The sequence below is a fragment of the Oncorhynchus tshawytscha genome, linkage group LG10 (assembly GCF_018296145.1).
Source record: "Oncorhynchus tshawytscha isolate Ot180627B linkage group LG10, Otsh_v2.0, whole genome shotgun sequence".
Classification (NCBI taxonomy): Eukaryota; Metazoa; Chordata; class Actinopteri; order Salmoniformes; family Salmonidae; genus Oncorhynchus; species Oncorhynchus tshawytscha.
The window spans coordinates 26,752,322-26,764,544 of NC_056438.1; the positions used below are offsets into that span (position 1 = coordinate 26,752,322).

General features: G+C 42.3%; 1 protein-coding gene and 1 long non-coding RNA gene across 5 annotated transcripts; one reads left to right on the forward strand and one right to left on the reverse strand.

Annotated features, from left to right (window-relative positions):
- Positions 1-129: 129 nt before the first annotated feature.
- LOC112260022 (stabilizer of axonemal microtubules 2) lies at positions 130-2,973 on the forward strand. Its single transcript, XM_024434803.2, has 4 exons — positions 130-507; positions 1,178-1,360; positions 1,496-1,695; positions 1,934-2,973. Exons 1-4 carry the CDS (start codon positions 458-460, stop codon positions 2,971-2,973), a joined length of 1,473 nt encoding a protein of 490 aa, XP_024290571.1. The 5' UTR covers positions 130-457.
- LOC112260029 lies at positions 2,896-8,949 on the reverse strand. 4 transcript variants are annotated; one of them, XR_002954973.2, is made up of 10 exons: positions 7,521-8,949; positions 7,308-7,397; positions 7,121-7,200; positions 6,879-7,043; positions 6,681-6,786; positions 6,359-6,514; positions 5,588-5,723; positions 5,235-5,362; positions 3,806-4,169; positions 2,896-2,989 (listed from the first exon to the last, which is right to left on the reverse strand). It is a non-coding gene; the product is annotated as an uncharacterized LOC112260029 (long non-coding RNA). The 4 variants fall into 4 exon arrangements; XR_002954972.2 differs by lacking the exon at positions 2,896-2,989 and having other exon boundaries at positions 3,334-4,325; positions 7,521-8,773; XR_002954974.2 differs by lacking the exon at positions 2,896-2,989 and having other exon boundaries at positions 3,334-4,169; positions 6,377-6,514; positions 7,521-8,772.
- Between the last annotated feature and the right edge of the window lie 3,274 nt (positions 8,950-12,223).

Genomic DNA, 12,223 nt, shown 5'->3' on the forward strand with positions numbered 1-12,223 from the left:
CTCTAAAATCATTGACAGGTGGCACCATTGACTGATTACATCAATATGTGTCTTGCAATAAATATAATTGTAAAGGAATAGCTGTGAAATCATTTGCATAAAGGAAGGGACCAGGAAATCTGGTCACAATGCAGACACAGTGAACGGATAACAGACTCATTGTGTGTAGACACATTTCTGGAAATGTAGGCACAATCAGAATGTAGACAAGATCAGGATAAAGGACCCATATAAGCATCAGGTATAAACAGGGCTTGAGAGAGTGAGAGTAGAGAGAGTGAATAATCCACGGGCATTTATTTTTAGAAGCTCTCTCGGTCGCTACGCACTTCATGTAGCCTACTACAACACAGCCCATGTTCTTCTGGTCAATAATTGAAACGGGTTTGGTACATTGGATTGGAACACAACACCCGAGCGCACAGCGTAAAGACGCGCAGGCCTATACCGTAGTGTGATGTTTCAAGCTATATCCGGAATTTGGAGATGCCCACCTTTGCCAATGAGGTAAAATCATTAACGTTTTTAACTTTGCGGTCTTTAAATACCTCGGATCGTGCATGGAGTGTGAGTTAGATTCTGATGATGGAGAGAGGATATGGCTGTAAAATCCTTGATGGGAGGAAGGGGAGTGAAAGGGGAGTGGGTTGCAATACAGTTTTACCTGAAGGTAGGGTAGGGTACGTGCGTACCAACATAATGCAAATATATTGACTGTGACCCAATGAAAGCACATGATCATTATACATCATGCTAGTGTTATCGTTCATCTTCTAATTACATTTACAAGTTTAACTGCCTATAATTATTTTGCATGCTTGTGTGACACCAAATTATGTTTTTTTAATGTAGTTTATCTGAGAGAAGAGAGACAAACCTAATCGGAGCCCAATATAATTGTAATATTCTTCTGATAAGAACCACATTCGCTGAGGCAAGGACAGCTCATTATAATGGCTGGAACTGAGCGAATGGATTGGCATCGAACACATGGAAACCATGTGTTTGATACCATTCTGTTCCAGCCATTACCACGAGCCCGTTCTCCCTAATTAAGGTGCCACCAACCTCCCTCCTGTGGTTCAGAACACCACTTTGACAAACAGCAGATTCTCAACAACACACTCTGTTGCGCCATTCCAACCAATCACAACACGTTATCCCTTTCCTCTGGCAGGCATCACCACTGCTCACGAGGATCCCTTCCAGAGGAACCGTGTGTCCTGATCCCCGGCTGCATGGTCTCGGAATACCAGGAAAAGTACCCTGCCTACTGCACCACTGTTGTCCGGGCAGCCAAGAAGCAGAATAATGAGTATCAGCGTCTGGAGGGAAAGATATCCAACATGACTACTTTCAAGTGAGACACACATAATTCATCAAAGAAGATATGATATTGTGGTAGAAAAAGAGTGAATGACAACATTCACAGTTTAATTGTTTGCGTAGTTTATTCAGTCTGCATGTTGCAAGTCATGAGGGTCATGTCTTCCAGGTCAGACTACGTGGCCCATGAAGTGACCCAGAGGCCCCCAAAGGTCACCAAGGTGTATGTGCCACCTGACGGGAGAATGAGACACAGCAGCACCTACGCCAGGGACTACCCAACACACCCTGTTCAGAAGCACATCGTGACTAAGCCAGAAGAGTATCATCCGCCCACAGCAAAGATGGTCGCTCAGTCCTTATACAAAGGTACAGAAACTGTGTCTTTAGGGAGAAGGAGAATAGGAGAATAGTTTAAGATTCAGGTTACTCAGTATACAGAAGATTAATAAATCAGTTGTAATCAAATCAACAATAATTGTTCAAATCAAACGAATACATCTTGGAGTTAACATTGGGTCGCTCGTAGAATTTGTAAATGTTTCTAATGATCAGAGACGACAATGGATTGACATAAAATGTGGTCCTCTCACTCGATTGTTTCCAGGGGAATTCCGAGCATGGCACAACCAGAAAGTCCAACCCTACAGGACCTGTGACAACCTGAAGCTGAACGACAGCAAGTTCGAGGTGACCACCACCTTCCAAGACGACTACTGCCACAAGGGCCCAGCCGAGGCCAGGGAGAGCTTCAAACCGGCTGCCGACGCCCGGGAGACCCTGCCCTTTGACGGCGCCACCAACTACCAGACGCAGTATGTCCCCCACCCGGTCCAGCCCAGGCAGCCCAAAGAGAGGGCCGTCTACAGGCCCACCAGCGCCCCCCTCAATGGGGTCTCCACCCACAGGCAGGACTACCGGGGCCTGCCAGCTGAGCCCGCCAAGCCCTTTAGGGCCAAGGTGGCCTGGGAGAGCAGCCCGGCTGTATTCCAGGGGACCAGTGAGTTCCGCGACCAGTACAAGGCCTGGCCCCTGCAGCCCAAGCACCGGCACCAGGCTGAGGAGTACTGCCCACCCGAGGGCACCATGGTCGGTCTGTCCACAGCTCATGCTGACTATGTCGACCATGAGAGCCAGCAGCGGCCCCAGTCCGCCCGTCCCCTGGTCGAGGCCTGGACAAAGGAGGCCAGAGAGCCCCTCCGGACCAGGTCCACCATGAAGGAAGACTACCGGACCTGGGACGTGGTCCGTCGTCCCCCCATGGTCTACGCAGATGAGCTAGAGAAACCCAAGGGGGCTTTCGCCAACACCACCACCTTCCGCTCAGCATACACGCCCAAGACGGCCCAGCGCGCCACCAGCTTTAAACCCACCCAGAAGCTGCTGAGCCCCCAGACCATGGATGAAGACTCCATCTATCGCTCCACCTACACACCCAAGGAGATCCCACCTTGTCCAGCCCGGGATGGCTGTCCTCCTGGTTTTGAGTACAGCTCTATGGGGGCTGGAGGACACAGGTTGTACCGAACCATCTCAGTACAGGAAACGGGGCTGAATCAGCTGGCCGCTGCAACGTCCGATAAGCCCTCTTACTCCCACAGCAGAAAGAGCTGCAGGGTCCCCAGCCGAGCCAAGAGGTCGCCATAGAGTCCCGATCACAAACCTGCACACACACAGATAGCTAGAGGGGATTCTTATATTTCTATTCAAATATATTAATAGACATTTTAGATGAATTCATCACGAGCACCTCAGGTATTTTGTATGGTCACTCACATTAAAAAAAGCATAATCCTGATGTGCCTGTGTTTTTTTTTTATATACAAAGAATTCATAATTCTTACTTTGAATATTATGTAATTGTTAAGCTGTTTTTTATTTAATGTTAACAATGTGGACACAAAGATCAGACACCATTTAGCATGGTAATGCACCTAATGCGTGTGAGCAATATAATCCATGAGGCGTTTGTTCATGGGCTGAATAAAAAAGCCACAAGTCTATTACTATGCACCAAAATGTATATTTATTATTTAGAAAATAGTAAAAATTTCTTCAAAAAGAAAAAGGTTATCGTTGCCATATTACCGAAAAATCGTTCTTGAACAAAGCTTTTCTGGGCACGTTTTGAAATCATATTTACAGTATATACATTCACATTTCATAACTGAAATTTTGGCACCTCTCTCTGCAACACAAAAAACTAGTGAGCGAACCTATTCCCAATTTAAATAACGTAGCAGCTTTCTGCTTGTAAAACAGTCGCCATACATGGAAACCTTCCAGTCAGTGGAAGGTTATCGTGTATCCCTTTTAAAACTACAACATCCCCTTTAAAACCATGGCTTCTCTCTGCTTGTACCATTCTCATGAAAAGAAAAACAAAGCTTCACAAAAACATCATCCTATGTAGAAATTACAAAATGGCCGACAGTCAAACTCTTAAGGAAGAAAATGATTCAGAAAAGAAAGGACGCACAGTAGAACTTGACAGTCTTGATCAGTCCTCCATGATGCGGATGTGTTTAGTGGCCTCCTGGTCCTAGCTATGATGATTTTCTCAGCTTTGGAAATGAGCTGGGGCAGAAAGAGATACAACGGAGACATTGCTCTGTTAAAATCAATTTAAGGCATATAATAATGAGTGAACATGCTCATTAACAAAATGTTTCTCCTCAAATTAAAATGGTTGGGTGCTGCTAGAGATACTTGTACATAATCCATATAAATTAAAATGGAGGGGAATCTTATTTTCTCTGTGCCCCTTTTCTTGTTTCTGGGTCGGTTCAGCTTAGCTTGGCGGTCCACCAGGATCTTCTGCCAGTACCTTTGTTCATGGTCGCCTAAAAGTACAAATGTATGAGCAATTGTTCATTTCGATGTGACATAATTCAGCCACATTTTTCACCTAATGAGCAAATGAAGCCAAATGAATCAAACATCTTTCGGTAAAAGACATCCATTCATGAATATGCTTTCTTGATCCTCTAATGATGACACTGTAAGAGGAATCGAAAAACAACTGTTAATATATAATATTTTACCAATGGCAATTTGAATGCACAGAGATACCGTGCCGAGATCCTGAGGCCCAATGATGGAGGGGGACGCCGTTTAGCGGACGCTTTTATCCAAACCAACTTAGTCATGTGGGTGGTCCCTGGAATCGAACCTATTATCCTGCCGTTGCAAGCGCCATACTCTACCAATTGAGCTACAGAGGACCCCCAACGGTTAATTGACCATTATCTTACATCTCCATTGCTTCTGTTCAGATGTAGTAAATAGTTAGTGGCCCTGTTTGAATTCTCCCAAATACATCCCTCCTTCCTCCCATCCTTGCAGAAATCACTGATCTCTGTGTTGCTGTCACTAGCCATGTCAGCTCAGTGATTACCTCAAGATAGGGAGGAAGGAAGGACGCAATTAAAGATGATTTGAACAGGGCCGTTGATGACCTACAGAGAAGTAATGGGAGAGTCAGCATACCAGAGAGGATCTCTAGCCATAGTTTATGCCTGCCCATACCATAACCCCACCGCCATCATGGGGCACTCTGTTCACAACGTTGACGTCAGCAAACCGCTTGGCAAAGGAGAAATGCTCACTTACAAGGATGTCAACACATTTGTGCACAATGTTTGAGAAATAAGCTGTGCATATGGAAAAGGTCTGGGAGAAATGCTCACTAACGCACTCAAATCTAATTTCTCTCAAATTGTGCACAAATTGGTTTACATCCCTGTAACATCCCTGTAAACCAATTTGTGCACAATATGAGAGAAATAAGGTTTTAGTGTGTATGGAACATTTCTGGGATCTTTTATTTCCGCTCATGAAACGTCATGTATGTTGGGACCAACACTTTACATGTTGCGTTTCTATTCTTGTTCAGTATAGGCACTTACATGTCTGTTGCAGACTGGTTTCCATCTTCCCTCCTGCCCCCTTGTGGTGGAACTTGGTCAAGCATGTCTTCAGAGCTCCCATGCTCCTCTTCTGCAGGGTCATATACTCCTGCTTCAGCCAGTCTTTCCTTCCATCCAGAGCCAGAAGAAGAGATAGATAAAGAAGAGAGAGAGAGAACAAAAGAAAGAGCTTGATTCTAAATAATATCTTGTCACTAGGGTATTGGATTGTTCAACAAAGATGATATGCTTTAGACTAAGTCATTTAGGGATTTATTTAGATTACATCAATGCTGTTGATCTGATTGACTAAGAGTAAGCTAGTAGTCATAAAGATGCATGATGGTTCTTACTTGGAGAGAACCCGGAGAGGAATAACATCTTCCCTGATCTTCACCCTCTCCTTGTGCTTCTTCTTCCTTGTCCTCTTGGCTTTCAGTAGGAAGTCTTCCATCTTCTCCTCCTCTTCCTCACCCTTGACTTGCAGGTCTGAAGAACACAAGATTATTATTAGGCTTTATTCGTCACTGCTGACCAACTCACCATAGTGTCGGACCAGGAGACCATCCTTAGTGCAGGATTTAGTCAAACCTGCCCACGTGTTATTCTGAACCAGGATCCATCTATCTGTTAATGAGAGGCGTGTAACCCAGATTTTCTTGTATGCCAAACCATTTTGTGTGATTTTATCTGTTCACAAGCAATTAGTGATGGTGGAGAGGTGATAGTTACATATAGGGATATAATTTGACGATATATTGTATCATTTTGACAATATCGCAATATTATTTTTTGCACAGTTGCACCAAAACTAAATTTTTCCTTCATAGCTGGTTCTCCATCTTTTTAAATAGGGAGCCAATTTGTTTTTACCACTTTTATTTCCATGACTGATCAAAACTCGTTCTCATGGCTCTCTTGTCTCTCTGCAGCAGACATATGGTGAGCAATACATTTGGAGCATCGCAATAAAATCACAGTATCGAATCACAATACATATAGAATCGTGTAATATTGCAATACATATCGTATCGGCACCAAAGTATCATGATATCGTGTCGCGAGGTCCCTAGTAATTCCCAGCCCTACAAACAATGTGATGCGAGTTCAATATAATGAAGTACCTTTCCCATCGCTTCTACCTTGTCATCCTCACTTGTCTTCCTCAGCTTGGATGGCATGTCTCCCTGTGCGTCACTCTCTGAGCTCTCCCCTGTCTGGGAACGCCGAGGCATCCTTTTTGGCTCTCTCCCTGGATTTATTCTCCTCCTCTTTGTCGTCTGCAAAGACAGACACACACAGTAGATTAACGGATGGTAAAGGGTGTTAACTTGACACTTTGAGCGTTGGCACTTAAATCAAAAGTGGCCAATATACGCATTTATTCTTATTGTGTGTAGTCACTCTGGAGTTAACCAGTGATGCTACATTCTTCCCAATACCCACCTTGTGTGGTGTTCAGGGAGGGTGGATCAGGGATAGGCTTCCTGTTCTTGGTCTTGGGAAAGATGCCAGGCTTCCTGGGGGCATCCTCTGGAGGGTTGTTTAGCATCTGGACAAGGAGAACATGGTTAAGTTATCTACAGGTTTGTTACTACATAGGACACATCAATGAAATACAGAGGAATCTTTATGATATCTCACCTCTACGGCTTTCTGTGCTTCCTCTTCCGTCTCAAACTCAATGAAGGCGAACCCTTTGGAGTGGCCCGTGGTTTTGTATCTCGGCACGCTGAGGTAAACCACATTTTCACATTTGGTGAACTCTCGCTCTAGCCAGTCGTGGGTTACTTTCTTGGGCAGAAGTTCCTAGGGGGAAGCTGTATTTTATAATAGCCAAAGGACCATGTCATGAATTGACAAACATTAATGTAACTGGTATTTACCAGATTGTTCGGTTGTCTACATCTTTTGGATCCTTTCCTATTGGACGCTGCTGTCAAACTTGAGTTCCCTCTAGGTTGACCTAAAGGACCAAAACAGATCACAGTGAACATCGTAAGTCTATGGATTCAATACAAAACTCCAACCAGCATGCAACGGAACAACTGAATATGTACAGTAGTACTTTACCTCAACAACAGATTCATTTTTCAGCGCTGTTGCAATCAGTTGTCCGATTTTTCATTCAGTTGAAGGATGTCAACACTGATTAGTCAACATCTGTAGAAAATAAAACCCCTGATAGTTGACAGTAGCCGCTCAACTCGCTTCAAATGAAAGGAACTTATAGGGAAAGTAAACTAGACGGCTACTACACCAGTGCTGCTCATTGCTATGACTTACATCCATCTTGTGACTCCTCAATGAGTCGTCTCAGAAGCCTGTCCTTGTGAAGGTTGACATCCCCGAACTAGACGTCCACCTGTTTCTTCACATCTGCCATCACTAGTTTCACACGGGACCGCTTCTTCTTCTCATTCTCTTTGTTCTTTCCACTGAGATCTATGGTGGATGTGGCACCACAGCCCACTGCTCTTTTCTCAGTGTCAACCATGATCTGATAACACTTGAGTGAGTGGTACATAAAGCATGATCATATAGCTACACATGTCATGCGTGATGTATTGTTGTCTGTACCTTCTTGCTGTTGTCAGTGCCCAATAATGTCTGTGCCATGTTCTGTGCTGCTACCATGTTCTGTTGTCATGTGTTGCTGTCTTGCTATGTTGTTACCTTAGGTCTCTCTTGTCATGTGTGTTTTGTCCTATATTTAAATATTTTTAATCACAGCCCCCGTCCTCGCAGGAGGCCTTTTGTTAGGCCGTCATTGAAAATAAGAATTTGTTCTTAGCTGACTTGCCGAGTTAAATAAAAGTTAAATATATATATATATTTTTTCAAGGGTAAAATTACACTGAAGGTAGCTATTGGAATTAATTCATCATAAGCTAACTAGTGTTTTGAATTATGCTAATTGAGAACACGGAGTCAAATGTTAATTTTATGTGGCTAACGTGCATTTAGTTAGCTAGCTAGAAAGGCAGTCGGCACTGATAGCCATAGCAAGGAGACCCCTCACCTCAAATATATTTCAGAAGGAAGCAGATAGCAAATTGAACAGAAGACATGACCTTATTATCTCCGGCAAAAATGTATAATTTAGATAGCTAACGTATCTTTCAGACTTAAGACTAGAGCTACTAGCGTTTGGTTTGTTTTCGCCAACTGTGAGGTCCTCATACACTAAGAAACCGTGTATGACAACTTTTCTTGATGAATAATTAGTTGGTAAACACACTCTAAATTAGAAAATGTGTACACCCAAATTCCACGTCATTATACATGTTAGAGGAACCACGTTAAACACAGGCTCTCGTACCAAAACCTAAATAAGATTGTATTTTTCTAACCAAGCTTTCTGCAAACCTATTTTGTCTCTTGTTGATGACGTGTCATCTGTGGGAATTCAAAAAAGGAGGGAAATACCATAGAGAATGATAGAGGCCTCTAGTGACCAAAAGGCTATTTTAGCATGGCCAGCGGCATTGAGGGCTTCCTCCATGCTTCCGCCATTTTAAAGTATTCAAAGTAGTCAACTGAGTGGGGATTCAGATGGGTTGTAGCCTCAATGGCGCTCCCCCCATGCTGTCACAGAGGCTATGATTTCAAACATATAAATATCAGTCCTCTATCTATCTCTATGGTAAATACCAAATGTCGTGTAGCCTGTTCAGGAAATTTACTCTGTATTTTCACTAGAAAGGCTATTTTGGTTTATTTTCCTTACGGATATAATTATATTTATACTAGTTGGTAAGAAAACGCTAGAGTCGCCTCATTTGATGGATTAAGAATCCGTTTGGCCTACATTGTGATTGCCTAGGGCAAACTGTTTTTATTATAAATCTAAGCATTTCTTCTGCCCTATGAAACTATTGATACCACCTCTCTCTCTCTCTCTCTCTCTCTCTCTCTCTCTCTCTCTGTCTCTCTCTCTCACACACACACACCCACTCACCTCAATAGAATTAGGAATTAGAATACTCATTCTAATCTCTATCCATGACATGTACAACATGCATTACGTATTACAGTAATAAGGACGAGTTTGGTTATCTACCGTCCATCATAATGAGAGATGGGGTTGCACAAGAGACGGCCGCTGTCCACTGCACGGCGGTGCTGAACATCAGATCGCGGGATTCCGCTTCAGTCGCTGTATGTTAAAAAATTGTGTTGAATAGCCAATAGCGTCTGTTTTCTTGTTGTTCAGGTAGGACTACTTTAGCACCATCGTGTTTTTGACCGACAGCTGTGACAAAGTCACCACACAGGTCTACTAGGTTTTTGTTTTACAAATTTGATTCAATATCAAACGACAAGAAAGTAGGTCTATTTTGGCAGATTTGTGTTGGACTCTGTTCAACAAACCATTTATACAATGTCTACAGATAGGTTAACAAGCTTAATTTGATTAACACTGTATGTGCTATGATAATAATAACATTAACAACACTTGTATATAACAGGACTTGGAAGATAGTCACCAAGAAAAATGGATGGAGGAGGCGGCAAAGGAAGAAGAGCCAGTTGCTCAGCTAAAGGAATAGATGAATGACAAGTCTGACAAGATAAGATTGGTCCTCTGGTCATTTGGGTTATTTGATATGCTTAATCTATCTGGTACAAACTTGATTCAATGTCAGACAAAAGGAGGTATGTCTATTTTGGCTACTTTTTTTTTTACAGTCGTTTCATCAAAACGTTTATAGAATCTCTACAGATTATAAAACTCATTACTTTCATTTTGATGAACAGGACTTGGAAGATAGTCATCAGAAGAAAGGGATGGAGGAGAAGGAAGGAAGAAGAGCCAGTTGCTCAGCTGAAGGAAGAGAGAACGGTAAGATTGGTCCTCTGGTCGTTTGGGCTCTTGACTAGTTTTTATCTATCTGTCTATGTATTGGCTAGAAAATGGGCTGCTTTGACTTGATGTTTCACATTAAGCATAATAATGTGGGATTTGAAATCTGTTTTCTTGAAGGCCAAATGGAAATCAAGTGCCAAGAAGACCTCAGCCGAACGTGACACTGAAGCAGGTTAGAGTTTTTCGATATTAAAACATTACTTTTCCCAGTACATGTACTTTTTGGTTAGTGTGCCCTTTGTTGTGCAGATTCATTATATAAAAAAGGGGAAAACTCCTAATAATTGTTGTCCTTTTGGTCCCTCTGTGGTATTCTCTTTGGATAAATACCAAAACAGGACAGCAGTAATTCAACTCTTACAGGAGGAACTTCTCAATAGTCTACTTCACCCCTCAGGAATGGCAGAGGACGTCTGATTCTTTATCCTCACCAATTTCAGGAGTAATCTCACTGATAGGTCCAGTGCATTCGGAAAGTATTCAGACCCCTTCACTTATTCCACATTTTGATCAGTTACAGCCTTATTCTAAACTGGATGGAATATTTTTTCCCCCTCAATCTACACACAATACCCCATAATGACAAAGCGAAAACCTTTTTTTTTTTTTTTTTTTTAAATGTGTAAAAAAAAAAAAACAGAACCCCCCCCACACCTCACACCTATCTTATTTACATAAGTATTCAGGCCCTTTGCTATGAAACTCGAAATTGAGCTCAGGTGCATCCTGTTTCCGTTGATCATCCTTGAGATGTTTCTACAACTTGATTAGAGTCCACCTGAGGTCAATTCAATTGATTGGATATGATTTGTAAAGGCGCACACCTGTCTATATAAGGTCCAGTGACAGTACATGTCAGAGCAAAAACCAAGCCATGAGGTCGAAGGAATTGTCCGTAGAGCTCCGAGACATGATTATGTCGAGGCACAGATCTGGAGAAGGATATCAAAAAATGTCTGCCGAGTAAACGATCTGAATACTTATGTAAATGTGATATTTCAGTTTTGTTTTTTTATACATTTGCAAAAATGTTTAAAACATTTTTTTTTTGCTTTGTCATTATGGGGTATTGTGTGTAGATTGATGAGAAAAAAAATATATTTTAGAATAAGGCTGTAACATAACATTTTGAAAAAGCCAAGGGGTCTGAATACTTTCCGAATGCAGTGTTTCAATAGCACACATTCTGTATACAACAAACCTGTCTGAACCAGTACAAAACAACTGAACATTTTTACTTGTGTCTTTATCAGGCAGTGGAAAGTGATTCAAGAGGGCATGAGAAATCCTGTAATTTTATCTGTCAACATTTGATAGATTATATGAGAGAAATTTGAACATAAAGTTTGTCATATTGACTAATTAAGCACTTGACACCACATCATCTCAAAAAACATCTCATGCTCTATTTGTATTGAAACAGGTTCCCAAAGTACACCTTGCCCAAATGTGCTGGAAGATAGCGAAAACGGTTTCCCCGTAGTGGTAGAGATCCTCATGCCAGCCCTTGCACACATATTATAGCTTAATGCTGCCAGGGAAGCTAGCTCCTCCTCCTCGCTGACTGGAGTGCTTCAACATTGCAAGCATCCAGGAATGTGTGCTGAGGTTTAATGAAGGTCTACCCAAGATCCCTGGCAGTGGAAAGTCTGTTCAGCCAACGGGTCAAGGCTCCATACCCCTCTGCCATTGACTTTAAGCAGTCACGCATGGTGACGTTTAAATGACAGATCTACCCACAAGGCCTAGCACTGGAAAGTTTCTGGGTGGTCGAGACACCCTACCCTCATCCACTGAATTTGAACAGAGGCTGGAGTTGATGCGTGAAAAGTTACAACAGAGAATTGAGGAAGAGCGGAAGTGGTATACATTATTACAACTCCCGCACACCCACTCCACATTCTTCTTCTGGAAGGTATCTTCATCAACCACATGTTCACCAACCTCAACTGTACTGGTACATACTCAAATTCAGGTTAACTTTTTCATATTACACAGCATTTGACTGTTAGAATACAAAGCTAAGAAACTACAATATGTATTGTAAAATAACAAAGCAGACACCACATATAAACACTTCATAGAACTACATTTTACATATTGGTTAGATAATGAACTA

Bases quoted from the DNA above. Each gene is read 5' to 3' on its own strand.
- LOC112260022 (XM_024434803.2), top strand. From the start codon at position 458: ATGTTTCAAGCTATATCCGGAATTTGGAGATGCCCACCTTTGCCAATG. The intron at 508-1,177 runs GTAAAATCATTA...TTCCTCTGGCAG, and splicing joins TGCCCACCTTTGCCAATGAG to GCATCACCACTGCTCACGAG. The intron at 1,696-1,933 runs GTACAGAAACTG...GATTGTTTCCAG, and splicing joins CGCTCAGTCCTTATACAAAG to GGGAATTCCGAGCATGGCAC.